The sequence below is a fragment of the Columba livia genome, chromosome 9, assembly GCF_036013475.1.
Source record: "Columba livia isolate bColLiv1 breed racing homer chromosome 9, bColLiv1.pat.W.v2, whole genome shotgun sequence".
Taxonomy (NCBI): Eukaryota; Metazoa; Chordata; class Aves; order Columbiformes; family Columbidae; genus Columba; species Columba livia.
Genome location: NC_088610.1, coordinates 1,667,738 through 1,695,567, shown reverse-complemented (window position 1 = coordinate 1,695,567; position 27,830 = coordinate 1,667,738). Strand labels below are relative to the sequence as shown.

General features: G+C 43.2%; 1 protein-coding gene across 1 annotated transcript in view; it reads right to left on the bottom strand.

Moving 5' to 3' along the window:
* The window catches only part of RSRC1 (arginine and serine rich coiled-coil 1), a 133,572-nt gene extending 106,248 nt beyond the window's left edge, over positions 1–27,324 (bottom strand). The window contains exons 1-4 of the mRNA XM_065073225.1: positions 27,201–27,324; positions 26,648–26,897; positions 19,849–20,037; positions 17,644–17,769 (exon numbers count right to left, since the gene is read on the bottom strand). Coding sequence (XP_064929297.1) covers positions 17,644–17,769; positions 19,849–20,037; positions 26,648–26,897; positions 27,201–27,324 — 689 coding nt within the window. The remainder of the gene's footprint in view (positions 1–17,643; positions 17,770–19,848; positions 20,038–26,647; positions 26,898–27,200) is intronic.
* Positions 27,325–27,830: the final 506 nt, after the last annotated feature.

Sequence of the window (27,830 nt, the reverse complement as noted above, 5' to 3'; positions counted from 1 at the left end):
ATATGTTACCAAAATTCTGTGAAAAGCTATTACTTTCCAATCTGCTTTTCATGTCCGAGTTGCAGAACACACAGATGCTTTGGCATCGCTCGCTCTCCCTAAATTCTCACCCCAGATAATCAAGGCTCACCGATAACTTCCCCATCGAAAACCCTAAGAAATGGCTTTATTCCATCAACACTTAGTCCACTTGTAAAAATGGAAAGTATCCATAAAAGCCCATTCAGTCACTGCACAATAAGTGTTAATTTGCTAATTTCTTCACAGGTAATCAATTAAAATGTAAAATATTGGATAAAATTAGTTGCACTAAATTTAACAGCTGCTCCATAAGCATAATTAGTTTCACAAGGGCCATATGTATTCTGAACAGAGACAGAGTTGAAACAAATAAGCAGATTTTAAAACAAGTTTGAGGAAATCTGCATTTAATTAGCAGGTGGGCACTACAACTGCATAATGTTTTTATACATTTATATTTATGAAGTGACAGAAGATCTAAAGGCTTTTTAAAATGGCGTTTATTGTTTGAATGGGAACTGTTTTGCTGCATGCTAAAGTGATTTAAATCCTTATAGCTCCGCTTTGAAAAAATCATAAATGGTGAAAGAAAACATGTGGAAAACTGTAAAACTAGAAAGAATTTGCGACAAAAAGCAGATACGCATACCATAACCAAAAGGAAACTACACTTAATTAAATGTACACTACATCTGGAATATCAGCCTAATAAAACGTGAAACTATTAATTTTCATTGTTCTAAAGGAAATGAGGTCAGTGTCGTTTAGTATTTCCCCAATTATATTGCACTAAAGCACTGAACTATATCTTATAGGTACGATCTAATCTCTTCAAAACACTACAATTTGAAAACAGTCACCGAGACGGACTTTGGAAACTGGGAGGGGGAATTAGAACACAAAGACAAGACAGGTCGACCAAGAGAAAACGAGCGTCAGGTTTGGAGAGAAGAAGCGACGACCGCAAGCCCTTCCCCAGCATTCGGCTCCGTCCCTCTCCGCTGACACAACCTTATGAGATCATTATTAACGCAACAGCCACAACCGAAACCCAACAAATTAATGCCTCTTTAATACTTCGGCAATAAATCAAAAGTCTGGGGGAAAACAATGAAACGCAACTGGATTGCATCAAACCTGGGTATTCATATTGATGATAAAGACAGAGTGCAAATGCACAACTAATTGCAGCAAGACGACATGTTCTCTTTCAAAGCGAATTAAGGGAAAGCTGCTTGTTTAACTCAGCGTCACTAACAGGAATAAAAATCATGGTACGAGTTCTTGGGGAAGGTAAAATAACTTCAAGCATCAACTGCACTTGTTCGGAGTGTAGAAATTATTAATACTATATATATATATATTTAATGAGAACGTGGCTACCTCTATAAAACACTTCAGTTTGCAATTTTAGAATGCATGCATTTGAGGAAGTTAAATATAGATAATCTGTATGACAATATGGTTGCTTTATTTATGGTTAAACATAAGGTGAGTGAAAATGAAACAAGCAGTAGTCGGCTTTTCAGGCTGAAATGAGAGTGGGGCAACGAGGAAAAAGAAATTGCTCCAAGCCACTGTAGACACTTGGTAAGTGACAAAATAGGGGGGTATGAACGATAGTACCAGTATCATCCACAGCACCAGGGCAACACAGGGTGAAGTACAAGCAGTGACGGGGACAATTAAGAACACGCTTTGCAGAACTGAGACAGTGGGTTCACCAGGTACAGGCACCAACTTAGCTCAGTAATAACCAATTCTCCACCTATACATAATCAATTACATAATCAAACGTTTGAGGAAACAATACTCAAAGCTGTAATTAAGTTACTGGAAACTAGGGCTGACCGGTCCGTAAAGGCAGCCGGAAGAGCAGGGAAGCCACTGCCTTTGGTGCGGTTCATCCTGGAGCAGCCTGTTTGGTCCACGTCTCCAGCCAACAACCTGCTGCTCTGCCTCTTCTCCCTCCCAAAGAGGATCCAAGGGCTGCCTTTGCCACAACACATTGACTCTCCTACCAAGAGTATCCTTGGAGCAGCTGGAAGGCTCAAGCTCCAGAGCTGAGCGTATGGTGTATCTCCAGTTGAGCACACCCGCATCACCGCCACGCTGCTGGAAAACCCACAGATCGACCTGGGGAAAAGAGTCGACTGCAGAAACACATCGAGTTTACTTAAGCTGAGCTTTGTGTCAGCAGTCCTTTGCTCAGAGACTTGTTTCTCATGGAGTTAGGGCAGAAGCCCTTGCCTAAGGAATGAGTGATAAGAGCAGCCGACTATGACCCAACTATCCAACCCAAACTATTGTATGATTCTAAATCATAGATTAAACAGCTGCTATTCAGGCACGGAGATAAATAATTTTTGTTGATGTGCCTTCCCAAAATGTCTAAGCAAGCTCCTTACACAGAGCTGTGCACAACCTTTGCTTTCTCCCTCCACCCATGGCTCACTTGAGGAGCCTCTCCTTGCACACACGAGTGTGATCTGCTGGAGAAGGCCAGATGCACACTGCAGATCCCTATGGAAGTATAATACATACGCTAACTGCTGCATTATTGGATGCACATTATTTTTGCGTTTGGCACGGAAAACCATCGGCGCTATTTTTCAAGAGGCTTTTCCATGCAGAGGGAGGACGGTGGGAGCAGGGGCGGCCACAGGCAGGGTGATGAATTGCGCTGGCCGGGTTGGGAAGGAACCGGGAAGCGCTCCACTCCACCAGCCATGGGGGGATTCTCCCCCTCTTCACTCCTTTAGCTCACACCGAGGTCACCAATTGCTCTCGACACCACTGGTCCAAAGGAGCTGAGGATCCTCGGCCTCATCTTTACCAGGGGGAAACATTTCCCTCATTCATCTGCGTGAAGACTCTGAACTGCCTCTCGTCACTAAGATTTCACCTTAAATTAGGACTGTCAGTGTAAGAACACATCTGCTTTTCCATGAAGTGAATTCCTCTCGGATCTCTCTTTTCCTAGAGACTGACTCAAAAATTGAGTCACCATCCCAGGAGGGGTTTGAAGGACACGGAGATGAGGTTCTCAGGGACAAAGTTTAGGGGCGGACTTGGCAATGTTGAGTTGAACTCAATGATTTTAAAGATCTTTTCGTACCAAAATGATTCTATGATTCACCTCATGACTGAGCAGAAAAAAACCCTGTAATTTAGTTGTAATGACCTTTAGGTAATAAAATAACAAAGAAACAGAAGTTATGACACTGTCCTGGCTGCTAAATAAACTAAACAAACCACCCCTCCGGTTCCCCATCCTTTCTCATCCAAAGCAGTCCTAGGGCATAAAAACACATACACAAGCATACACAGCTGAATATATACTATGTATTAACTTCTATAGAAAACCAAATTTAAGGTTGATAAGAGAAGTAATTGTTATTCCAGTAATCTGTTAACAAACCTAAAAAGCTCAGATCAGATGAGACTACGCAGCTTGTCTTCTGCTCTCCCAAGAGTCCAGAAGCCACTCGAGCCCAGGGTGAGGCCAAAGCCCAACAGCTGCTCCTTGGGCACCGGAGACCCCAGCCTGGCGCTGTGTGCAACTCCTGTTCCTTTTGATCACCTAACCCTGCACTAAAGACATTTCAGATCTTTTTCACATTCTTTAAAAAAAAATAACAATGGTAAAACGTGAATTCTATGTGAATAAATAAGGTAACATTCCATTAGCAAGGAAATTCATCAGGCTTTTATTTCATCAGGCGGGTTTTCTCCTTGTGATACAGCTGGAATTTATTTTCAAAACAAGGGCCCAGCTTACTTTCAGGACTCTCAATAAATACACCAAGCTCTTTGTTTCCACATCGTGCAGGCGTCAGTGACTCCGCATCTGCTGTGGCAGGAAGACCTGCAGGTATCACACAGCAACGAAACGAGGTCAAATTCATTTTCCAGATGGAATCACCATCCAGGTAATTATTTGTTGTAAATTTGACAACACCTCTGATATTATGTTAAGAAGTTAAGGAACATAAATGTGAGATTTCAAGGTTGAATTTTTCAGTTCCCTGGAGCCCCCGAGTTCAAATTAGTTACAGGTAAGTGCTGTTCTTGTGTCTCTCTTTGACTGGTTTATTTTTTTACGATTGTAAAACACCTAAGAATGAGGCTTTAATCACAGCTCAAGCTTAAAGATGCTATAATATTTATGTGTACTTAAATCCACAAAGAGATACTAGACAGCTGAAGGGAATTACCCAAACAGATGCTTGAAATCAACTGACACCCTGGGACACCAAGTGTTCTCATAACTTGAAAAAGCAACCAACCCAGAGCATCACGGCACCATCGTTGTCACCACCGGAACCAGAAAGACGCGCCAGCGCGGATCCAAACCGGCACCAACAGAAAATAAACCATCTCGGCATTTCTCACTCGCCAACGCTGCTGGGAGTTGCGCTACCAGCTGAATAGCCAAAAAACCTGCTTGAAGACAAGATTAAAGCATGTGCTTGTCCTTAGAAACAAATACCTTGTATAGATTCCCAAACCCCGACTCTAACAACTCGTTAAAAACTCCAAGGAAGGGGCAGCAAAGAAATTCTGAAAATTTCCCTTAGTATTCAAAAAAAAATGTTTTCATCATGGAACCCACAACTGCTACTTAAAATAGTGTAAGATAAAACATATCCAAAAGAGAAACAACAAAATAATTGTTCAAAAAAATACGTAAAGCAACAAAACTACTTATTATACCTCAAACTGTTCTGATCAATTGATGACACTGATCCCAAACTAATCGATCTTAGCCCCCATTTAAACAGGTAACAAAGATCAATTAGAACATGATTTCTACATAGCTATGCCTTTGTTGAAATAAGATTCTTAAGTTTTACCATGGAATTGTCTTCTAAACTTCGTTTTTGGTTTAAAACATAATAACAAAACCTCACAAACCACAGCACAATTGTGAAACGATGTCTGCCCAGCATGGCGCGGCCCCCCGGCTCCGCAAGGAGCCCCTGACAGCACCTATTCCATTCTCTACCACCCCAATGGTGCTTTTTGCCCCGTTTCCTGCCACTAACCCAACTACCACGTCTTCAGGGCTGAAATTCTACTTAGAACACTCACAGACAGCGCAGGCAGCACACTAAGGGTTTGAATGCAAGAGCACATTGAATAACCACAGGCAATCGAGCTACTCCAGCCCTCAGACGAGACGATATCATCTCTAACCATCTACTGCACTCACACTTGTAACGTACGAGAAACTTGGTAATTTTGGTTACAAAGCTTCGGTTTCATAAAACGCACCAATCTCGTGATGGTACCAGCTTACTGCAAGGTATCTAGTGAAATAAGGACCCTTATTTCCAACTTGATAGTTAAAATTCTCTGTGTCAAAGACTTAAGGAAAAACAACCACCTGACTTGGAATAAATAACAGAGAATAAACAGACGATAATTTAAACTGAAGGCTTGCTTGACATTCACCTGCATTTCCCATTTCTCAGGTTCCCCCTTTGCCGTTCCAGCAGCTGTCGGCCGCCTCCCCATGAAAAATAACACACAAAGCAGAGTCATGAACAAAAACCATATACATTCTCCATATATTCACATTTTTGAGGAATGGACAGTTTGGTTTTTGTTTTTAAAAGCCTTTGAACTTTTCACAAATGAAGCAAAAGATTCAGGGCAAGAATAGCATTAACACCTTTTGTTTGGTCTATCGCTTATTTGTTCTACCATTTATCTGTTAACGGTAGCATATAGCACAACACTCAGAACGGAGCTTAAGAAACAGCAGCGGGTAATAACACCATTTGGCCATTTTCGACTCATTTTCAGAGGGGAAACAAAACAAACAAACCAGGAGTTATTTAACATCCCCCAGTTCAGACCTTAAGGAAATCAAAATTATATTGATTCCTCAACAACAAGTCTACCCCGAGCAGACAGCTCAGCCTTAGGGGTCACCAGCCAAGACAAAGCACAGGGAGATGGTTGAAATAAATAAAGCACGAGAGAGCGCTCACAAAATATTCCAATTCACAGAAATTACATTTTCTTAGTAAAAAATGAGATATAAAATTATAAACTACATGTCAATGAAAACAGCTCAGTCACATTTTCATAGAATCACAGGATGGTTTGGGCTGGAGGGACCTTCTCAGCTCATCCAGTGCCATGACAGGGACATCTTCACCAGCTCAGGGTGCTCAGAGCCCCGTCCAGCCTGGCCTGGGATGTCTCCAGGGATGGTTCATCTACCACCTCTCTGGCCAACCTGGGCCAGGCTCTCACCACCCTCAGGGCAACAATTTCCTCCTTGTTTGCAGCCTGAATCTCCCTCCTTGAGTTTAAACCATCGCCCCTTGTCCAGTCGCAACAGGCCCTGCTCAAATTCTGCCCCCATTTCCCCTCCCGTCTGCAGGGACGGGGACATTCGGACAGGGACAGACTTCAGCGAGCCAGCTTGGCCACGGGCTCCACTCAGAACCCCAAATTCAACACAAACCAGCCGGTGAGATTTGGTACTTGCACAAATGCGCGCTTAAAGCTCTCACTGGAAATAGTTCTATAACACGACAGCGATTCTGATGCGATTCCCGTCGCACTGCGAGCCCACATCAAAGGCAAACACACGCAGCAGTAGTTGCAGTTGTGACTAACACCAGAATTTCCGACACAATCCATCAGAAAGTTCAAAGGCAGATTAAAACTGCTGTTCCATTCTAAAGCGTATTTCCTAGGAACAGTTTTGATAATCTACAGAGCAGCATTTCCATTACCACGGATTTGATGGGACTTCACTAAGTAAAACTCCTAATGAGTTTCAATAAGAAAAGCTATTTGTACTTTACGTAGTGTTTGCTGTCTCTTGTTTACAAAAGTGATCTTCTCCGAGATTACCATTATAAAAGTCTCAAAATTAAAACTGGACTAGTTTATATTTTAGTTTATGCTCCAACTCACTCACTTTAACCCCTTATCTGTTATTTGCACTAATATTCCGTGAATAATTTACATTTTTTTGCTTTTTAAAATGAATAACTACTTTCAGCCAATCTCACACTTCAACCATAATGATTTTCTTCAACTTATGTCTTAATATTAAACTACTAGAACCACATTTTTTGTAGCAAAAATGGCAAAGCTGACCTTTATTTTATTAGCCTACAATTTGCTCACCAGTGTTTTCTTAAGCTATATGAATGGTTTATGTACGTTGACAGCATCCCACAGATGGTTATGATTACGTTCAACAGGACAACGCGCTCATTGAAAACTTTCACAGACGCTTACCTAATGGGATGTCACATTAAATCTGACAGAGGCAGATAAAATAACTACATCCTAATTAGAACAGCTCAAAAAGGTCATTTTCCAGTGATATCCACAACGTTTCTGATGTAATTATTGACAGAACCAGCACAGTGACGTTCATGTAAGAATGAGTTTTTAAACAACGCGATTATTATGGGGTTTTCTTCTGCTGGGGGATGTCCTTGTGCTGTCAGCATCTTGGAGATGGATGTCCCCAACTCCAAAACTCGGGGAAACACCAGCATTCCATTCGACTCCTCGCTTCCCCTCTTCATGCTTAATGACTAATTCCTCCGAGATACCCTTAAAAGCCCTAAAATGTTGTCCTTGGGTAGAAACTTTCCCTCGGCAATCAATCGGGAGCAAATTAGAGGACGGCGTTGAAACGTCGCGCGGTGTTGAAGCGAACAAATGAATGAAGAAAGGTGGGATATCGGAACATATGCCGCCGCACTGAAGTCGCTAAAAAGGTCTGTTGGAAGGATATTTGGTTTCCAGTGAAGCTAATATGCTGTAAGAAGGGCCAGTGATGAAAGAATACCCAGTCATATGGAAATCCAAATATAGTGACAGACACAATTATTTTACTAATTGCTAATGAATACAGTCAAGTGGCTTCAAAAAGCCAAACTTTGCTTGGACTACTTTGGGTTTTGACCTCTGCATGAGCAAATGCATTTCAAACCGAAGCCCACCTAAATTGATTAACGGCGCCAGCCAAGGCCAGCGTGCAGTGGGAGCTTTTTTCCAGCTATCACATGGCCCCAAGGATAGTTAAATGAACCTTAAAATGGCTACAAACAGCTCAATGACTACACAGACTCCTGCCAATTAGAAATAATTAGGCAGTCATTTTGGTGGTAAGTCTTTTTAAGTGCATACATAATGATGCAATGATGCTTATTAGCGATCTCATATGAGCTCCGCTCAAACAGCCTGGAATAATTATGCAACTATCACAAAGCCTTGCACATCTCTGTACTTCACCTTAATGCATTTAAAAATCCACTTCATTACCTCCAGTAATTAATCCTCCATTAATTGCAGGAAAAGCCCAGTTTACCGTGCTTCGTTTCTAATTATCTTATAAATAGTTATGGTTCTAATTAATGTGTTCATTAAGCTGAATATCTTTCTCAAAGCCACGCTCAGAGCAAAGGTTCCGCTTTGGAGAGAAAAAGCCTAACTAGCCATAAGGTGAGGCCATTTTGCTTGTATTTGCTTTTATTTTAGTATATTCAACCTCCTAATTGGCATTTAAAATCTAATTTGGAAGAACTTCAAGAAGACTATATAGCAGAAAAATAGGAAAAGGGGTTTTTTGCTTTACCCATTCTCCAATCAAGAAGCTTTAACAGGAAAACTTTTAGCATATCTTTTTGATACAGACCGCTAACAGATTTTGAGTGCTATGCCGCACATTAATTTAAATTCTATTACCATTTAGCTTACCCCTGCATGTTTCTATGTAAGAGAGGCAAAAGCTACAGAAGAAAAACAGATATTTAACAGTATCTGCACCATTATTAAAAATGCAAAACCCACACATACTACTGCCCTTGCTTGCACTTCTAAGACATAAATCGGTGATACACAATTAAAGCCAATGAGTTTTTCAGTTTCCCTCACTAGGAGTTGACAGAACCCTATCAAAACTGCAGCTGAAGAATATTTTACAATCCTGTTTATAGATGAGGAAAGTCCACATTGAAAGAGCATGAAACACGGTATTTTGGAGGTATGCACATATGAACTTGCAGAAAACTTGCTTTATTTTGAATCTTTTAAAGTACACGCAAAAAAGTCACAGTTAATATTAAGCTGTAGATATTAACCTCCTATCTTTTCCTGTATTTCAAGGTTTTTGTTTAAGATATATTTAAATACATCTCTCTCCAGTCACGTTGTGCAAAAGCAAATAGGAGTTTTAACACCTTTTCCTTACGTGGTCACATATTTAACGTAAAAGACGTTGCTCAGGTAGCTACTTAAACGGTAGTTTAACAATAAGTAGACAAAGGTTCTACCTGCGCCTGAAGTTATCAGATGTTTGCAGTCATCTTTTCTTCCTCTAACATCGCACCTTGGTAAAATCTGGAATCCCTGCAATCAAGTGCAGCTTTGCCATCAGTGCTGATACAGCCAAAGTTTTATACCATTAAACCTGCGTTCGGACCAGCTGAAGCGTTATTACCTTAGGAACCGGCACCTTGCCCTGCTCACAGCGCTACTCCAGCTTTACAATCGCCTCCCACCTGATCTTGACTCAAACAACCCGGGTTTGACCCTTTTTTCCCCGACCCGCATTCTCCGTACGTGGGTGTCTCGCCCTCTTCTCTCGCTCCTCACTGAACCGGAGCAAGACAGCTCGACACACCAAAATATCTCGGAACACAGAGCTGGGAGGACAAGAACAGGCACTAAAGGGTGAAAGGACAGTCAGAGAAGTGTCACGGTACCCCAACTTTCATAGGTTTACTCCGGCACGAACCTGCTCCCAAAGCACCTTTTGGTTATAATAGCAACAAAAACTGGTAACTGCCTCTCTGGATCTTGAAATACAATGGATTTATATGGGATAAAATTTGTACAAGGGTACCAAAAGTGCTGTATGCAGCAGCTCCTGTCCTGCTGACGAGGACAGCACCGCTACCGAGCGGCGGCTTCGGCTGGAATTGAGGACAAAAGCGGCGATCAAAGAATTCCAGGGCATGGATGCTGATTTATACAGAGGGGCGACCATCTCTCAAAATCAAAACAACAACAGAAAGGCTCAACAGCAAGAGTTAGCAGCTACCATGTCTGCTACAAAGATTTGGGATGGCGTAGAGCACAGCGAGGAGCAAAGAACCATCATACCTGGAGAACAACAGCTCAGGCAGGCACTGGTCCCATGTCCTGGCTCCCTTGAAATTCCAGCTTCCAGCCACGGAGACAAGACATTACTGATGAACAACACCTTATCTGTCTCATTAGTAGTTTTTTCCAGGACCTGATCTATTTCTAGCAACATATTTAACCTCTAGTTTAAGAAAAACAAAGCACCAGGCACAGAACACTCCAGATGCTGCTGCTCCCAATCCACGGTGGCTGGTTATAACTGCCCCTCATGCAACTTGAATGTTGCAACGCAAGAGTAATAGACAAAGATAATTGAGAAGGACTGTGGTAACCAATCCATGAACGTGTAAATATGGCGCGGAATCTGGGGACCAACGTAATCCATTGATAGACCCGTGGGGAAGAGGGCAGCGGAATTAGAGTTGTACAATGATCTTTGGCTGGCGCACATAACCCCACAGATTCTACTTCATGGCCATGACTTTGGTAGCAGAGAAAAAGAGGATTTAAAAACAAAACAAGTAAAAATACACAGTAGTTTAGAATGTAGACACGTCAAAATCAAGCAGCCAGCTCTCAACTAAGAGGAATCATATTCTTCTTATCTGCTTGAGTACCTTTTCCCAAACAGAAATCTGGACCATAAAAAAAAACACACCAGAAAACCCACCAACCTACAAACACACCCTTTTCCAAAGAGAGAATAAAAAAAGGTTTTAGCAAAATAAGGAACTATACTTTAACAACACGCTGTGTACGTAACACCTGGACTGCTCTAGGAAAAAACCAGTTTACATGTAATTACACTCAATACTTAGCTCTAAATGAACAGCACTTATGCATTCATATCTTTTTTTAAAGCTTTTTGTTTGCCTACCAATGAAAGGCATCAAAGCAACTGTCACGAGCAGCTCTCTGGCCTTATTGATAACTTGAGGGCCCTTGGCACCGCCTTATGAAGTTTAATTTCCCAAAGCGGTCAATTAGATGTGGGTACCGCGCTCACGGGTGGGTTATTGCTCTAGGAAACCTGCCGGGCTGCCGCTTCCCAGCGCGCTCACGTAGACAAACCGCTCCGTTCCTTTGGAAAAAAAGGCAGTTGTTAGAGCTACAAAACATTTTTAAAGACTGTTGGCGATACAACTGCTAACGCAACAAGATCCTAAATAAAAACTGCAGGTTTTGATTTATTGTGGGGAAAAAGAAGAACTAGGATCTGACGTTGCCATCCACAGAAAAGCTAAAGATCATGTGAGCAAACTCAGTAATCTGAATTCCACTAGTTCTGCCCTGCCCAAAGCCTTTATTGGAAGTTTCAGGAAAGGAATATTACTGTACCTTAATTCAATACACATTCGCATGCACCGAAGACTCCAAACTTCCCCTTCCCCACCGGTAAGAGAGAAAAATATGTAATATTTACGCTGATTTCTCACCTGATCGTGTGGGCCTGTACATCTGGTTGCACGTGTGTTAATTTGTGCAGCAAGGACAGAATTAAAGATCAAAACTCCAGCAGCTACTACCAGGCAAAAATAAAAAAGAGTAATGAAACATTTCAAAAGAAATATTCTGATTAAATTCTTGATTTCTTATAGGACTTTTTTTCTCTGGAAAACCCTTGGATGCATTTCCAAAGGAGGTATTTCCGATTGTTAGAGGTTTCGAGAGCTTTTCAGCGCTGACGACAAGCCCAGCCCGGCTCCTCAGTTTTCCCGCCATTTCTTGCCCCGTACAGCAGCTGCACAGAAGCCACGTCCCGCCCTTCCCGGGGGGCTGACAGCACCTCCACGTGCCTGCTCCACAGCCCAGACCCCCGCTCAGCCAAAAACAACGTCCGCCTTCCGGCAGACATCTGCATCACTTTTAAATACAGTCTTTCTTCACAACATTCTTAATAATCAATCTTCAAGCCCACACAACTGCAATTTATCTTATTTGTGTGATGACCTTTGCCTGCTACTTCAGCCATTCCATTCTTTTTTTTGGTTTTAATTAACCTCTGCCTTCTCCTGCCCCTCCACAAACTCTCAGTCCAAGTTACGAGGCCCCTCTCAGTTTTGCTCTTTGTTTATCTGCCATTATCTCTTCTACTCCCATTGCTGTGACACCAACATGTACCTCCAAACGCACGTCCCTTTTATCTTCCTCTCTCCTTGGAACCTTTATTTTATTTTCAGGAAATTCTTCTTGAGGTTGTTCATAATTAAAACTCAACACTAATCTATTTGAAGTTCTCCATGAGCGTGTGCTAACCAGGACAGACAGACACAGCCTGCAAATCAAAGGAAGGTTTGAACACAAGTTCCTACAGATTACGTCTTGATCCGACACTTGTTATCAGCTGTAAGATCTGCTAGGCCGGGGTTTTAATTTGGAAAGACCCCAACACATGAATATACCACACCAAAATAATATGGAAAAGAGAGACCAACTGAAGCCAGACCCATTCCTGTCCACCATTCCAAGCAATGCAAATACAAGAGCAATCAACGATACCACTGTTCATATCTTTGACAAGTCTTACAAACAACACTCCACTGTGCAATGTTCACTCTTTACTAAGATATTTGCTAATAATGGATTTATTTTTAAGAAGATATTGAAAAAGGAAAAATTCTGAAAGACAAAAAACCCCAAACCTTCATGCGAAAGATGATTGGCTTTCGACGGTAATTCAACCTGAAACCTCCAAAAAGCTCAAGACCTTCCATACGCAACATCAGGCTATGAAGAACACAGGTAAAGCCCCGATGCAAAGCCAGGCTTTACGGCTTGTCCCAGGCGTGAATGAGTGTCTGAACGGAGCTCCGGCCTCTTGAGAACGGAGCAAAGCCAACGGCTGGTGGAGCTGGTGCCGAAAACGCAGCCGAAAGGGGTGGCGGGGAATTATTTCACTGTAATTCCACCATCACTGTGTGTCATAAACCACAAAGCACGAATTACACTGTCTTTAGAGATCACTGCATTTGTGAACCTAAACATTCAGCACGTATACACAGCACTATTTTAAATAAACTAGTGAGGATTTACTATTATTCATTTAATGACTCTTTCACGTGGCTCTTCCGGCATCACTACAGGAACCTATTTTCAATCATGACAAACTAAGTGCTAAACACAAAGAATCCTGGAACGCTACGAGGCTTGAAGGTAAATTAAGTCTAGTTTACGCTGCCGGGATAACGGCAACTTTGCTCAACAAGCTGCTTGTCACACCAAAAACCAAGACTGCTGCAAAGCCACCCAAAGGCAGCGAGTCCCCCTGCGGCTGGACCGCCATCGGATGCGCACATGGTGATATTAAATTGATGAGATGGGAACAATGGTAAAGAAATAAGATGTAACTGTGTAAACCCCCCCACACACACACTGGGAAATTAAAAATAATAATTAAAAAAATGCACTGATCAAACACCGCCTTCACAGACAGGCCAAAGGCATCGACCCTACAAACAGGATGACTTAACGCATGAGATTTTCCCTTCTTGGCTATAGATGTATAGATGTTATTGTGGCAATCTACGCTCAACCACGTTAAAGATATTTCAAGGCAGCAGTTTGCAGTTTAACATACAGGGAAAAGCCAAAAGCACTTGGCAGGCAATAAAAAACAAACTTGCACTTTTAAAGGCAATTATAGGGAAATACTCGATAATCACTGAATTGTATGAAATCGGGGAATAAAGGTTAAGATATTTTGGTTAATTCTATTTAAAGCTACACGAATTAAAAGATTTGCGTTACGAGCCCTGATGGGAAGCGAGTTATTCTCATGTACGCTCGACCGGCAGAACAATCGCGAGGAAAACGCTGAAAATATTAACACGACTCTATCCACACAGAAATTATATGAAATCCGAGTTTCTCCATTCCGGAGAAGCATAATATTCTAATAAGAACTCTCCTAATCTTCAGCCAGCAATAATTTCAAGATGATATTATTATTCTCATTTCCTTGAATAATATCCATACTCCAGGGCCATTTTCCTTCTCATATTCAATATCGCGCGTGCTGGTATCAAGATTCCTTTCTTCATATCCTGTCACGGTATCAATCACTGCCTCCTGTCCACTCAATCCACTTTTGATTTATCAGCCGCCGTCTTTCTGGACTCCATAACTCGACCCAAACCATTTTAGCGAGACATTGACAAATAGCACCCGGTATCGCATCAACCTGTTCCACTTAGTAAACTAAGAACCGGGAACGGTGACATCTCTGCATAAGCATCCCGGCCTATTCCCCAGCCTGATGTATATTAATGAGGAGATGGGATTTGAAATGCTTCTTCCACATCAGCATCTAATATGATCAAATTAGGAAATGGGCTGATTTATTAAATTTCGCAGGGCTGAAATATTTCTTTCTATCACTCTACGTGTGGTTTCGGAAAGTGAGCTGTTGCTTTCAATTTTTCTGCCGAGGATGCGCCTGCATTTCACAGACGAATTATTGGCTTTAAAAAGATTGCAGGAAGGCAAAATGTTATTAAGCAAATGCTCAGTAAAACAAACTAAATCGGTTTTAAAATTCCTAATTTAATGTAAATCTTGGTTGTTGCGCTGAAATTCAGTTTGTGATCTTATTAAGTCATATTTGCATTGTACTGTCTTGCTGTAGGACAGCTTTCAATTTATAGCATTACTAGGAAGCCCCACTTTTTTGACCAGAAATAAACACATCTAAAATAAAATAGTTATTATACGCACAAGTTTTCTCATCTTCTAAAACAAAGCACAAAGAAACCATTTTAGGTTTCAAGCAATAGCTGCTCAAAATGCTTTTTAAACACGTCGTTATAAAAATCCAACTTTTCCGATTGAAACTTGATTTTTCAGTATTTTACACAGTTGAAGGTCTGTAAATCATTCACTCAAATAAAAGTGATTTAAAAAAAAGAATTACGTTATTTTTACCAATGTTTTCACTACCTTGTAAAGCAAACTACCTCAATTAGTGATTTGAAGATCCCACGTAATGGATGTGAACTTCCTATTGGGAACTAGTTTTCTAGTGGCAACCCCATTCCCATCAGGGAAAAAGAAACTCAGAGTTGCTGAGTGCTACAGGTGGAACAGCCACGTTACAACTGCGAGTAGCAGAGACGAGCTGCCCGTTCTTGCAGGTCGGAGGATTTTACTCCCTGCCACCGGCAATTCGGAAGCTGGAGATGGCCGCAAATGCTCTGGTGGGTAAGGCACTCGTTGCTGCACTAACACCAGGCAGCTGCCTCAGCTGCTCCCGGGCACTTTAGCACCCAGTTTATAGAAGTGTTTGCTTCAGTACTTACCTGGGAAACTCATCTGAAAATAAGCTGCCCCACCCCAAGCCAAAATATGAATTGCAGATGCCAGATTCTTATGAAAATTGCACTTCAGCACTATAAATACAGACATTTCCTAAGACAAATATCGTCTTTTGGCATTTAACGGCTTTGAATGGATTTTTCTTGTCTGACTGCTTTTTAAAATTCATTTCAACCTCCAACAGCCAGGGCTTCCACAGCGCAATTACGTGACCCACGAGAACCGTGTCCGTGGGTCTGACGAGGACTTTGCCCACTGGGTGTCTGCCCCGGGTCTTACGGCAGGAGAGAGGAAACGCTCGTTTCTTGATCACCTTTTCAAGCCATACCTTTTGTAATTGTTTTTAATACCCCTGCATCGTATTCCCTCTTTCCCCACAATCTCCTGATGTCCTCGGTCCTGCTAGGAAAGCTGCTCGTGCCTTCAGCCGAAAGCACGAGGCGGATTTTGAGATAGCCAAAAAAGCGACTATTCCATTTAGCATCACTGCAACTGCCTCAGCACCAACAAACAGAACACACAGGCCTCTGGTAGCAGCTTCTGCTGCCGGCTTCACTCTTCTCCAGAAATCAGATTAATCCACAGCTCCTCGGTGGAACGTTACAGCACAGAGCAGACTTGCAAAAAATACAACAGTGTGTCCTTCAGTGTGTCCTTTTGGGTTTAGTTTTATGCTTTTAACATGTTCACTTTGTGATTTTAACATGCCAAAAGACTCTTCTGTTATAATTTAGGATGTTATTTATAAATATGTTCCCTGAAGAACTATAGCTGTGAATAGTAATATCATTTAAAGTGACCTGCAGCTATACCTTCAGAGCTATAGTACCGAAAAGCCAGTATGTTTTATATGTAAAATATTTTATACACAGTGTTTCCCAGCACAAACTGAAACACACAGTGCTCATGTTTTTAAAGTTTTTAGGTGCATAATTTCCATACACTAAAATTACAATTAACGTCAGGAAAGATGACCATTAGACTATGTCTAATGAGATCTGCAGTTTATACTCCTTACAATAAAACAAATACCTTTAAGTCACGTCCTAGTGCTGGATATCTGACATACTGAAAACCACCTTCATTTTCACCTTATTCTTCACACATCTCATTGTTTTAAAGCTGATTTGGTTATAAAAGCAGTGGCTGTTTACAGGAGTATTTCTACAGGCAGCGCAGTAGCTGATCCGGGGTCTCCGGCTCAGATACATTCAAAGAGAGATCAAACAGTTTAAACGACCAAATTGCTGCTACAAAGGCACCGTAGCAAGAAGTGTCCAGGAAACTCTTATCATGAACAGCTGGGAATACGTCATGAGAAAACGCAACTAAAACAAAGTGAAACATTCACATCTTTCAACAACCATTTCTCAAGGTTTAGAAGCAACAGCTCTACTTGGTATGTGAAAGCAACATGTTTGGCTCAAGTCTTGGTGCAGGTACACCAAATGACCTGCCTGAAGATCTGGAAACACACACCAACAAAGCTCTGATCTGCCTGCTACACTCAATAACAAATTTCAATTCAATTGAAAATGCTAATGATAATTCCGATATTCGGGGATGAACTGTATTTCAACTTTTTAATTGAAAAAAAAAGCACGCACACAAATTGAGCTTCTTTTAATTACGAAAGTATGAAGCAGATTTTATCATTCAACCCCTGATTCAACCTCTATGTTTATTATTGAAAATATGCATTTGCCACAAGCCAATTTACAAAAAATTTCAGCATCGCAGATATCTTTAAATATTAAGAGAAATGTGCATAACTAAATCCTCATCTCTTTCTGAGGGAAATACAGATGAGGAAATCACAGTTAGCGTGATCTTCAGGGGGCCAAGGTTATGCATGGGGATCATGGGAAGCAGTAACCAAAACCAACCCGCCCCAAGTCTTCAGGTGATTACAGGTAAACCGAGCTGACTTCATTAATGTTTTCTGCGCTTGGTCAAATGCAAAATATGTAACTTATCTTCAAAACAAACTGTTCCGCCAGTCGTATTTAAATATTTAGTACATCAAAAGTACAGCACAGAGATTTCAAATTAGGCACAGTTTCAAGTGACTTCCTCGCAACCATTTTTTCTGCTGTATTCCAAACCCAGTAGCTATATGGAGTTTTTAAGTGAATGTTTTTACAGTATAAATAATAACTTTTCCTAGAAAAATAATCTTACCTTCTCGTTCTACTCTTTGATCTCGACCTTTGAGACCTGTAGGATTTGCCTCTGCCCCGCGATCGGCTGCGACTGCGTTTTCTTCTCGAGCCATATGAAGAGCTACTGCTCGACCTGTGCCTGCGTCTGCAACAAAACCACGCTATTAGTATCCTACCGGCCCTTAAAGACACCAAACAAACTAAACTGGGAAAACAAACAAATAAAAAAATAACAGTTTCCTTAGAAGGGACATAGAAACATTGAAATGTATTTTATGTACCCCAAAAATATCTTCTGTGTCTCTCTATCTATAAACTTACAGATTTCTTATCTCAAAGTCCACAATAAGCGATCTTTGTTCTGTTCTGATGTAAACTGATCCTCCTCTTTTTTTAAACTGCTATTAGTAATCAAATAATCGGTATTAATTTATTCCATTTGAGCCTGGAAACATTCTCCTGAGTTCAGCCAGGAGCCAGAGTAGTACGTCCCTTCCCCCCAGCCTCCCCGTTTCATTTATTCAAATAATAAATTCCTATACGGATAAAAGAAAAGCAAAAGAATACATACTAAATATAAATACTAAATATGCTACATATAAATGGAACCAACCAATGCAAAGCCTCCCAAGTCTCAATCTTTTGTCAAACTTCCTCTCTGTCTCCATCTCCCTAACAGCTAAATAAGAACAACTACAATCCTTATGGGAACCTCCATATTTTGGGGGCTTTATTATGTTCGAGTAATATTAAAATATACCACCACATGGGCACATTTTTGTAATTCAGGATGTGGTCGATGCGATATCTGTGTATCTAACACAAGGAAAAAGGTGCTGTGTTACGTACTAGTAATGCTGCAGGAGTCCAAACCGGGAAGGATCTATAGGTTAACTAGCAAGGAAGAGGTTTTCATCTCAAAAAGGAATGTAATGTTCCTGATGAACAAAGATGAAGAATAATAATCTTACAGACTTCTGCTTTTGATTCTTACAGGTCAGGGATAAATCCAGCAGGACCTCAGCGTGTAATAGTGACTTAACTGCCAGGAGCAAACACCTTAAACTAAGGGCAAAGCAAAGGTGCCAGATCCTAAAAGCAGACACCTTCCCTTTTTCTGGATTCAACTGAAGTCAACTGGTCTTGGTCCAGACTCTAATCTCCCTCGGAGCTCTGGTTTTATCTGTGAGATAGCCATGCCTGCACCGGCCTAACGAGATTCACAGAGCTGCGTGTCAGCGGCAGATTGTTGGCATCGCCGCCCATGTCATCTCCCCGTGTCCCCTGAGGGCTGCATGCAGATGCTAAGCACGAACAGAAGAAAGGGCAAATGGAAATTAAAAAAACACAAGAAACCCCCCAAAACCAGCCAACTGGTCTCTCAAAGGCACACTCTTCCGCCAGCTAAAGGTTTGTCAGGAACACTTGCTAATATACCTATAGGGCAGCCAGAAACCAGGAGTATTTTCTAAATCAACCATCAGCGGTTCAGTTTGGCTCCAAGATCACTGCAAGTCAGGCCCAGACACAACCGCGAGATCTGCAAAGGTCAGGTACTGAAAGGGGCCTCTGATGAAAGAAATCTGGTGTTGGGTCAAGAAAAATTGGGTAGATAGAGATAGATACAGCCACACTATCTGTGTTCTACACACCTGGCTGACTACTGCGTGCTGTACACGTTAAAAAAGCGAGAATAATGGTGAAAAACGGCTGTTACAGCAAATTTATAGACCTACTGTAAAATCACCTCGAGTCTTTCTATTGAGAAAATCTACGTTGTTGTCTGGAAAGACCTACTTGGTTTATTATAACAGAAAAAGTAACACGGAATAGTCTGTAACTAGTTGAATGAAACTGCTTTTCCAACCGGTATTAACAGATGAATTATTCTATTTCCAAAAAGATATTAGAAATTCACTCTTTAGAAGGAAGAGAAAGGAAAAGTTGTTCTGGTTGGTTGGGTTTTGTTTGTTTTAATTAGGAGGTTACCCGTGGATCTGCATACACATTGGTTCTGGATTCTGGGGGGGGGGAAGGTGGTTTGGGTTCGGTGGTGGTGGTTTGGGGTTTTTTTTGCTTTAAATATAAGTGAAAATATTGCCATATTTTTCAAGATTCAGAGCAAACTTTGCTATGAAATTCCAACCTAAAACTGACTACACGTAACACGGAAGAGCCCGATTTGTTAACAACTGCAGCAGACAGTAAATTACTGCAAATGCACCTTTTTTCATAAGAATGAGAACGAGACTGGAGATCTCGAGAGCGCGACCTTGATTTCCTTCCGGACTTTTTGCGGCTGTACGTCCTGCTGCCCGAGGAACTGCTGGAAGACGAACGCCTGCGGTGCTTCTTCTTCCTTCTGCTTCTGTTCTCGTCTTCGGTGTCCGAGGAGTGACGGCCCATCTCTAAACTACAGGAAAACAAAAGTGCTGAACTGTAACCAAGTCTTGGATCTACATTCCGGTGCTATAACGCATACAAGTCATGTTGGTACACGTATAAATAAACATATGGTTGTACCCTTTTAAAAAGTTACCATGTGAGTAGATTTGGTTTGCATGCAATTAAAAAATAAATAATTAAGATTTAAATGTAAGACATCAACAAATTGATGCTACCAAGTAACTTGAAATTGACATTGGCAGCAAATTTGAATTAATTTATGGTATGAAGTTATTGTTCTAGACTTTCACAAAAGATTCTACAACCATTTAAACACACACAAATGTACAGACAAAATCATTTACATATCGGAACATATTTTAACTTATTTTTACATTTTTGCCTTAAATATTTATTTTTCAGAAGTTTGGGGAGTAATGTATAAAATACTTCTAGTATGTGATATTTCACTTACAGATGCTATGCAGTGCAGCATCTTCAATATTTCATTTACTATTATAAATGAAGATCCATAGTACTTACACGATCAACAGAACACAGTCTATTGATGTGACTCATTTCAGGTGTTTTTATATCGTACAATTAAAATAATGTAATTCCTTGTCCTACTTGTTATAATTAAAATGTGCATTGAGAAAATAAATATCTAGAAAGTTATTTTAATATCCATTTAAACTAGAGTTGGGTTGATTTTGGTTCTCAGTTTAGATCCACTCCATTTTAAATTCCTTTATTCCAAAGACAGACCTATAAATACTAAACTTCAGAAATGCTTCTGGATTGCCAATGTGTTCACACTTTGATATCAGGTTTGAAACAAATGGGCCACTCACTTAACTGTTGCAAAGACTATTATCTTCATTTGGAACCCCAAGAGATGAGTTTCATTGCTTCACAATTAAAGAATTGTTGCATTTCTCCAGTTTTCAGGCTGCAAAATGTTCGTCATGTTTTAAAGCTATTTTTTCTGTCCCAGCAGTACCAGCTCAATCCACCCAGGACTTCAAGACCCCCAGTCCCGCCGGTTCAGCCCTTCTGCCCAGAACAGACTGGGATCTCAAGGCTCCTTGGCTGCTGCTGCACTGGGAAAACAGGAGCTCCTCAGTCCTTAACACCCATCCCAACAGCCAGATCCAGGATATGTTTTACCATAGAATCATGTAGGTTGGAGGAGACCCTCGAGATCATGGAGTGCGACCGTTCCCCACCTCTGTCCCCGCCCCATGTCCTGAGAACCTCATGTCCGTCTGTCCAGCCCTCCATGGATGGTGACTCCAGCACTGCCCTGGGCAGCCTGTTCCAATGCCCCACAGCCCTTTGGGGAAGAAATTGTTCCCACATCCAACCTCAACCTCCCCTGGCGCAACTTGAGGCCATTTCCTCTGCTCCTGGCGCTTGTTCCTGGGGAGCAGAGCCCGACCCCCCTGGCTCCAAGCTCCTTTCAGGCAGTTCAGAGATCAGAAGGTCTCCCCTCAGCTCCTGTTCTCCAGCTGAGCCCCCAGGTCCCTCAGCCGCTCCATCACACTTGTGCTCTAGTTCAGTACTTTCATACTAAAATTCACAAAAGGTTTACATGCAAGTACAAGTCTCAGTTACGTTAGGCCCTTTGGTCAAAATCCATGATTGAGCAAAAATCATATGTTTAGTTCCACAGCCACCGATATTTTCACCCTGAAGTTTCCAGGAGAGCTAAAACTGGTTTGCACACAATCATACTTGCTACAGTCCTACACTGATCTATCCAAACAGCCGTGGGATTTGCAAAGTCAGAAAACTGTGAGCGAGTTTCCCAAAGGAGCCTTTCAGGTGGCTACACTCAAAATATAATAATTATCCAGACGACGCAGCATTGGACAGAATTTGAAGACTATGTCAGTGATGCAGGTTTGCTCATCAAATTAAGGCCTGCTCCTCCCACGCTGGTAAAGCTCATCCTAAGGATTGCCAGAGCCTGGGAGCCAGGTGAGGAAAGTAGAGCACATACAAGGCAAGAGTCAAAGAGACATTCTCCCAGAAAGTGCCAAGTTCTGGAGAGTTTCCATATTTTATCTAACCGTTGTTTAACGCAAAATACAAGACAGTCCCGTAAGCACCTGGATGTTCTTTGATGTTCACAGGAGATCACTTACTGCCACAATCAAATAAGTCGCTACATAAACTCATGTCCGAATCTCCGCAGATGGCAGTGGGCTCCTCGGTACGCAACGCGGGGCTGCCCGTCCCGCTCCGCAGCCAGGAGTGCCCACAGATCAGTCACAACTCAGCTCTGCGGCAGTAAATCCTCTGTACACGCACTCCACTTCTCAACAGTTTGTTTTCAACCCTTTAGAACTGGTCCTTCAGCTAGCAAGCTAAACAAAGCATTTTAAATATTCAGCTTAACCAACAAATCTCTGTGCGCCTAAACCGGAAGCATTTTAGGCGAACTGCTAAGCAAGAGGATTTATGTTTTAAATGAAGTTATTTCTATCATCTTCCTAAAATTATTCCACACTCTGTCTTGAAAAAGAGGCAGGCAGTACTTTACCGACTCTTATCTCATTTAAGGAACTATGACTTTAATTTACGGTTCTGTAGAGGAATGTCAATTTATATCAACACGCCGTCTTGTGCAGTCATTCTGTTTTCCCCTCGTAGTAACTGGGAGCTCTGTAAATCTTACTAACAGTTATTGAACGGTAAAATAAAGCTCTTCAAATATACACTGACTGAACAATCTTCAAATGAACATGAGCCTGAATCTCAAACTTAAAATAAGCTGAATTGCTCAGAAAGATGAGACTACAAGACACAGATTTTAAGTTAAAAGCTCACAGACCATAGTTCATGACAGCAAGATTAATGAAAAAGACCAGAGAAACAAAGAGCACGAAAGGTATTTCTGCCGAGATATTCACCACTCGATGTGGATATCATTATGAGCCAGAGCATTACACTTCAGCATACATATTGCCTGTTGTTTAACTTCCTTTTTTTGTCTTTTTTTCCCCTGTTTGGACAAATAACTGGATTGAGCAGCATATAAAACTAGCCAAACACACTACATACATCTCAATTTTGTGTCATCAGGATCAAAGAAGAACTGCACGCCACGGCCCTTCACCACGCCAGGACAAGCCCTAGATCATGCGCACACACCTGAGCCTCGGAGGAGCTACAGGACAAAGGCCCAGGGGCGACCGGTGCCCTGCAAATTCTAGAGCTTCCTCTGGAAAAGAGGTTGCCGGGAGCAGACTGTGGATGCTGGAGCAAGTTGTACAGCCAAGTCCTAGTAGCTGTCTCCTGCAGGGATGTCTTGAACATACACAGGCAACAGATAAACTTGTCTGACAACTGCTTATCTTGCACCAGGGTTCTTCGACCACCCCTTCAGCATACAGCACATATTTTCCTGCAAATATACCTCTTATAAACATAGTACTCGAGAGTAGTCAGTTACCAAGACCTACAACAGGTTGATGTTCTCCCTGCCTACCGCCCACTCCCTCCATAATCCAGAACAGAGGAGGGAAAAGGCATTGCCAGCACTGATTGATCGCACCAGCTGAATCCGACACACAGAAGAGTTGTTCAGGTGGGTCAGCAGTGGTCCATGTGCCACTCCCACCAACAGGAATGTCTAACAGTACCTACAGACCACAGAGGAGAACTGACATCACTCACGAAACCTTCATTAGAAAAACAATGAGGGAAGAAAGAAAAGGCAAACAGAACAAAAATAAGACTCATTACACAGCATCATATGCTGAATCTCATTGGGTTTTCCCTACCTGGCTGTTTCCATAAGACGTCTGTAGATCCACCACAAAGACTCATAGCAGACAGTTAAAGGAGTGATGTAAGAATTCTCCCCTATAGCCAGGGGGGATCCTGTTTTTAAGGCTCCGTACTTCTACTTCTCAGGCAAACTAAGCCACGTGTATTTGCAACAGGCGATACGCTCCTGCCAGTATCTACAAAGATACAGCTCTCAGTGCCTGACGAGACACAAGAGGCTTTTATCCTGACTAAGGAGCAATACCAGGAGGAGCAGAGGAGGATAGAAAGGCACATTAACAAGCACCAACACCGAATGAACAGATTCGGTTGAACCTAGAACACCAGTTACATCCCAGGCGCTCATGGGGAGAGAGTCTGACCAGCACATGGGTGAGGCTCATTCCACCAGCCAGCCCCAACCTTCCCCCTGCGTGGTTCTCATCCTCTCCTGGCACATTCCCTCACCCGCTCCTGAATTTAGATCAAACTACTAAGCCAAACAGCAAAGGAACACTCAGAATTCCAAAGATGCTGCCTCAAGGTACAAGGACCCACAGCAGCTACATGGAAACTCATGCTGAAGCCTGAGCTGGAACACAACATCAAATTCATCAGCTGCTCAAGTATTTTTGAAGGCTCTACAGCGAATGTCTGTGAACTGGAACATCTTGAAGGCTTGCCATTAGCGTGAAAGGGAACAGCTTTTCAACAGAACGACTAGCAGCTGGAGCTGATCAATGTTAAGTCCCCATTCTGGAGCACAAGTGTGTTGGAGTATGTAAAAGACAGGTCTCCAGGCCCCTGAGTTTTTAAGTTATTTTTCATTTAAGTCTTGTTTCTGAAAACTGGTGCTGCGACACTTTGAGTGAAATGAAAACAAAGCCTATACTCCCATACATGCATTTCGCCAATAGAAACATCAACATCAAAAATGTTAAACCAACAATTTACATTGGGCAAAGTTATAAACGGTGCTATCAAGCTCACCTGCAAAGAGCAAAGTAACCTCTCACCCTGCATTTCAAAATGTAAAGATAAACGGCATAGGAAACAAACAGACCCCTCTAGAAAAACCTATTCAAAGAGAGTAAGGTGCACTTTAAAATGGAGTAAGCAGCATACACTTATTGATCTGGCTCTGTTCAATCTTTTTCCATAGATGTTAGAATTATTTCAAGTGTTTAATACATATTTTCAAATAAGAGTTTCAAATTATTACAGTATTTGCTGTAGACTGAAAGAAAATAATATCATTTGGGTATTTTTAATCAGAGGCTGTTATCCAGCAAGCATTACTGCAGCAGGCAGTTAAACAATATAATACTTAGTTATCATCATTAGCCAGAAGGGATGAAGACCAAATAACCTCCACATTTGTTCAGCACAAAATCCAAACTACTCCTGTTTGTTAGTTACTAAGAGACTTTGATTCTAACTGACTTGCAATAATCACTCACCACCTGCGCTGTTTATGTGGCTCCTCTACAAACGAGATCCTGAAATAAGGCGGGTGTACTTGTGAGTTCAGCAGCCTGAATTGTTGTTGATTTTACATAGTTATCCTGTGGTGTCTCTTTCCCTTAGCCAAATTTCCAGATCATTACAGGAGGAACATGTGAATGGCATCTACCGAGACAGCTCCCTTAACGGGGCAGCTCAGGAGAAAGCCTAGAGATCAAAGAACCATGGGAATTTGGTTACTTTCTTACAAGCTGTCCCATAGGAACCAGACACAGACACCAAACATACCCGAATACATTCTGGTGACTGAAAGGATGTCCTCTTGGACAATTAAATCAACGCTATTTTTCAAAATCATTTTGAATGTAAAGAAAGTTTGCCTCGATTCAAAATCATGAATGGACAATTTATAATAACAACATTAGTTAACTGAGCTTCAAATATTTAGATTTCGAAGTTAAATGTGGGAAAAACCAGGCTCAAGGAGACAGTACCTGCCCAGGGTCATTCAGGACACCAACAGCAAAGCGCAGACTTAAAGCGAGGCCTAAGACCCTTGTACAGTGCTCACCTGCTAAAAGCCGTCCTCCACCAGCCATCTTTTGCCCAATAATTCTTAATCCTACAAGCTGGCCTTCCATTACATAACTACATTTTCCATACAATGAGAATTACAAACATTTCTATTTTTGATCAGCCCAAGCAGTTCACTAAGGGTGTTAATTAATCAGCATTTGCTCCAAACAACCAGCTTTCAGAATAAGCTTACAGACCAACTAAGTTTATCAGAACCTGATGATGCAGCTTTCAGTATTTCTTTTAGATCAAGCTGTAAACGTTTCTCACTCATAAGGTAAAGGATCCCGCTGAACCGCTTAAAATTGCATGTTTAAAATTTGTCTCAGATCATTACAACAGCTAAACTGTTCAAAAAATGAAAATACCAAAAATGACTGCTGCTGGAAAATGCACATCGGAAGAACCCAAATCACACACCTTCTTTACCCACACTTTCACAGGCAGAGAAAACAGAATAGAATCATTTCAGTTGGGAGAGACCCTTGAGATCATTGAGTCCAACCATTTCCCCACCCCTGGCACTGCCCCATGTCCCTGAGAACCTCATGTCCGTCTGTCCAGCCCTCCAGGGCTGGTGACTCCAGCACTGCCCTGGGCAGCCTGTTCCAATGCCCCACAGCCCTTTGGGGGAGAAATTGTTCCCACATCCAACCTCAACCTCCCCTGGCGCAACTTGAGGCCGTTTCCTCTGCTCCTGGTGCTTGTTCCTCGGGAGAAAAGGCAGCAAGAGCTGGGAAAGAAAGATTCTACACGAATAATTCCCCTTTATCATCCTATGAACTGATATCTAAAGGGGTGCCAGGGACAGTCACACGCACCTCACACACTCCGTGCTCCCCACTCCCACCAGCTGGGCTCTCCTGACACACAGGCTTGAAAGAGCCTGGGAAGGGAACAGTTCCCAGGGCTGCAGTTCACAGGGCTCCGAGCCAGTTCCCACCGGAGTCAGGACAAACACCCTCGGGCTCGGCTGAGGACAAACAGCCCCGGGCTGGGCCGGTCCCTGGTGCCGCTCCTCCGGGAAACCGACACGTTTAACACCGGGACCCTCACCACCCCCCCGCACTCCTCAGCCGGTCCCCGCAAGCCCCGGAAAGCACCGGCGGGACCCCCGCGGTCAGGGCGGTAGCCCCGGGAGAGGGAACGACCCGCAGCATTTCCCCTGGAGCCGCAGGGCTCGGCCAGGCCGCAGCGGCGCGGCCCCGGCGTTGCCATGGCAACAGCGGGCAGGCCCGGCCCGCACCCGGGGCCCGCCGTGGGCCTGGGGGACAGCAGGCCGCAGGGCACGCCCACCCGCCGCGGTGGCAGCCCGCGGCACCCTGCCCTGTCCCTGCCGGGGGTGGGCTCGCCGCCGGGCCCCTCCCACGTTACCTGAGCGGCGGAGCGGCCGGGCCGGGCGGCGGGAGCGCAGGTGCCGCTGGGCCGCGGCCGCCGGTTTGAGCTCAGCGCCTTCCTGGGCGGCGGGCAGGCAGCAGCGAGCCAGCGCCGAGCTCATCGAGGCGGCCAGGCAGCGCCGCCGAGCGCCGAGAAATCGATGCGGCGCGCTGGCCGCCCCGGCGGGGCGAGTTCCCCACGCGTGACGGGCAGCGAGGGGCGAACGGGCCCGTGGTCCCGCTGCCCACAGATGGCTGCCGCAGCCCACGGCGCGCTGTCACCACCGGTGACACCCGCGAAGACTTACCGGCGCGCCGCCGTGGCGCACTGCGGTCCGCCTCCCCCACAGGTGACGGGCTCCGCGGCGGCGAGGGACGTGGGGACAACGGGTTTCTCGTTTCATCCAAAAGTGATTAAAGAGAGTCAGTGTTTCCTGGCACTGACACCACCCCCCGCCCCGTGGCTGAAGGGGCAGCGCTCCCCCCGCGGCCAGGACGCTCCGTTACCCGGTGCCCACGCCGCGGGGGGAGCACGTCCAGGGCCGAGCCCCACCGAGCCGGCCAGAGCCCCACCGAACCGACCCGAACCCCGCCGAATCGGGCCGAGCTCAGCCTCCGCCAGACAACG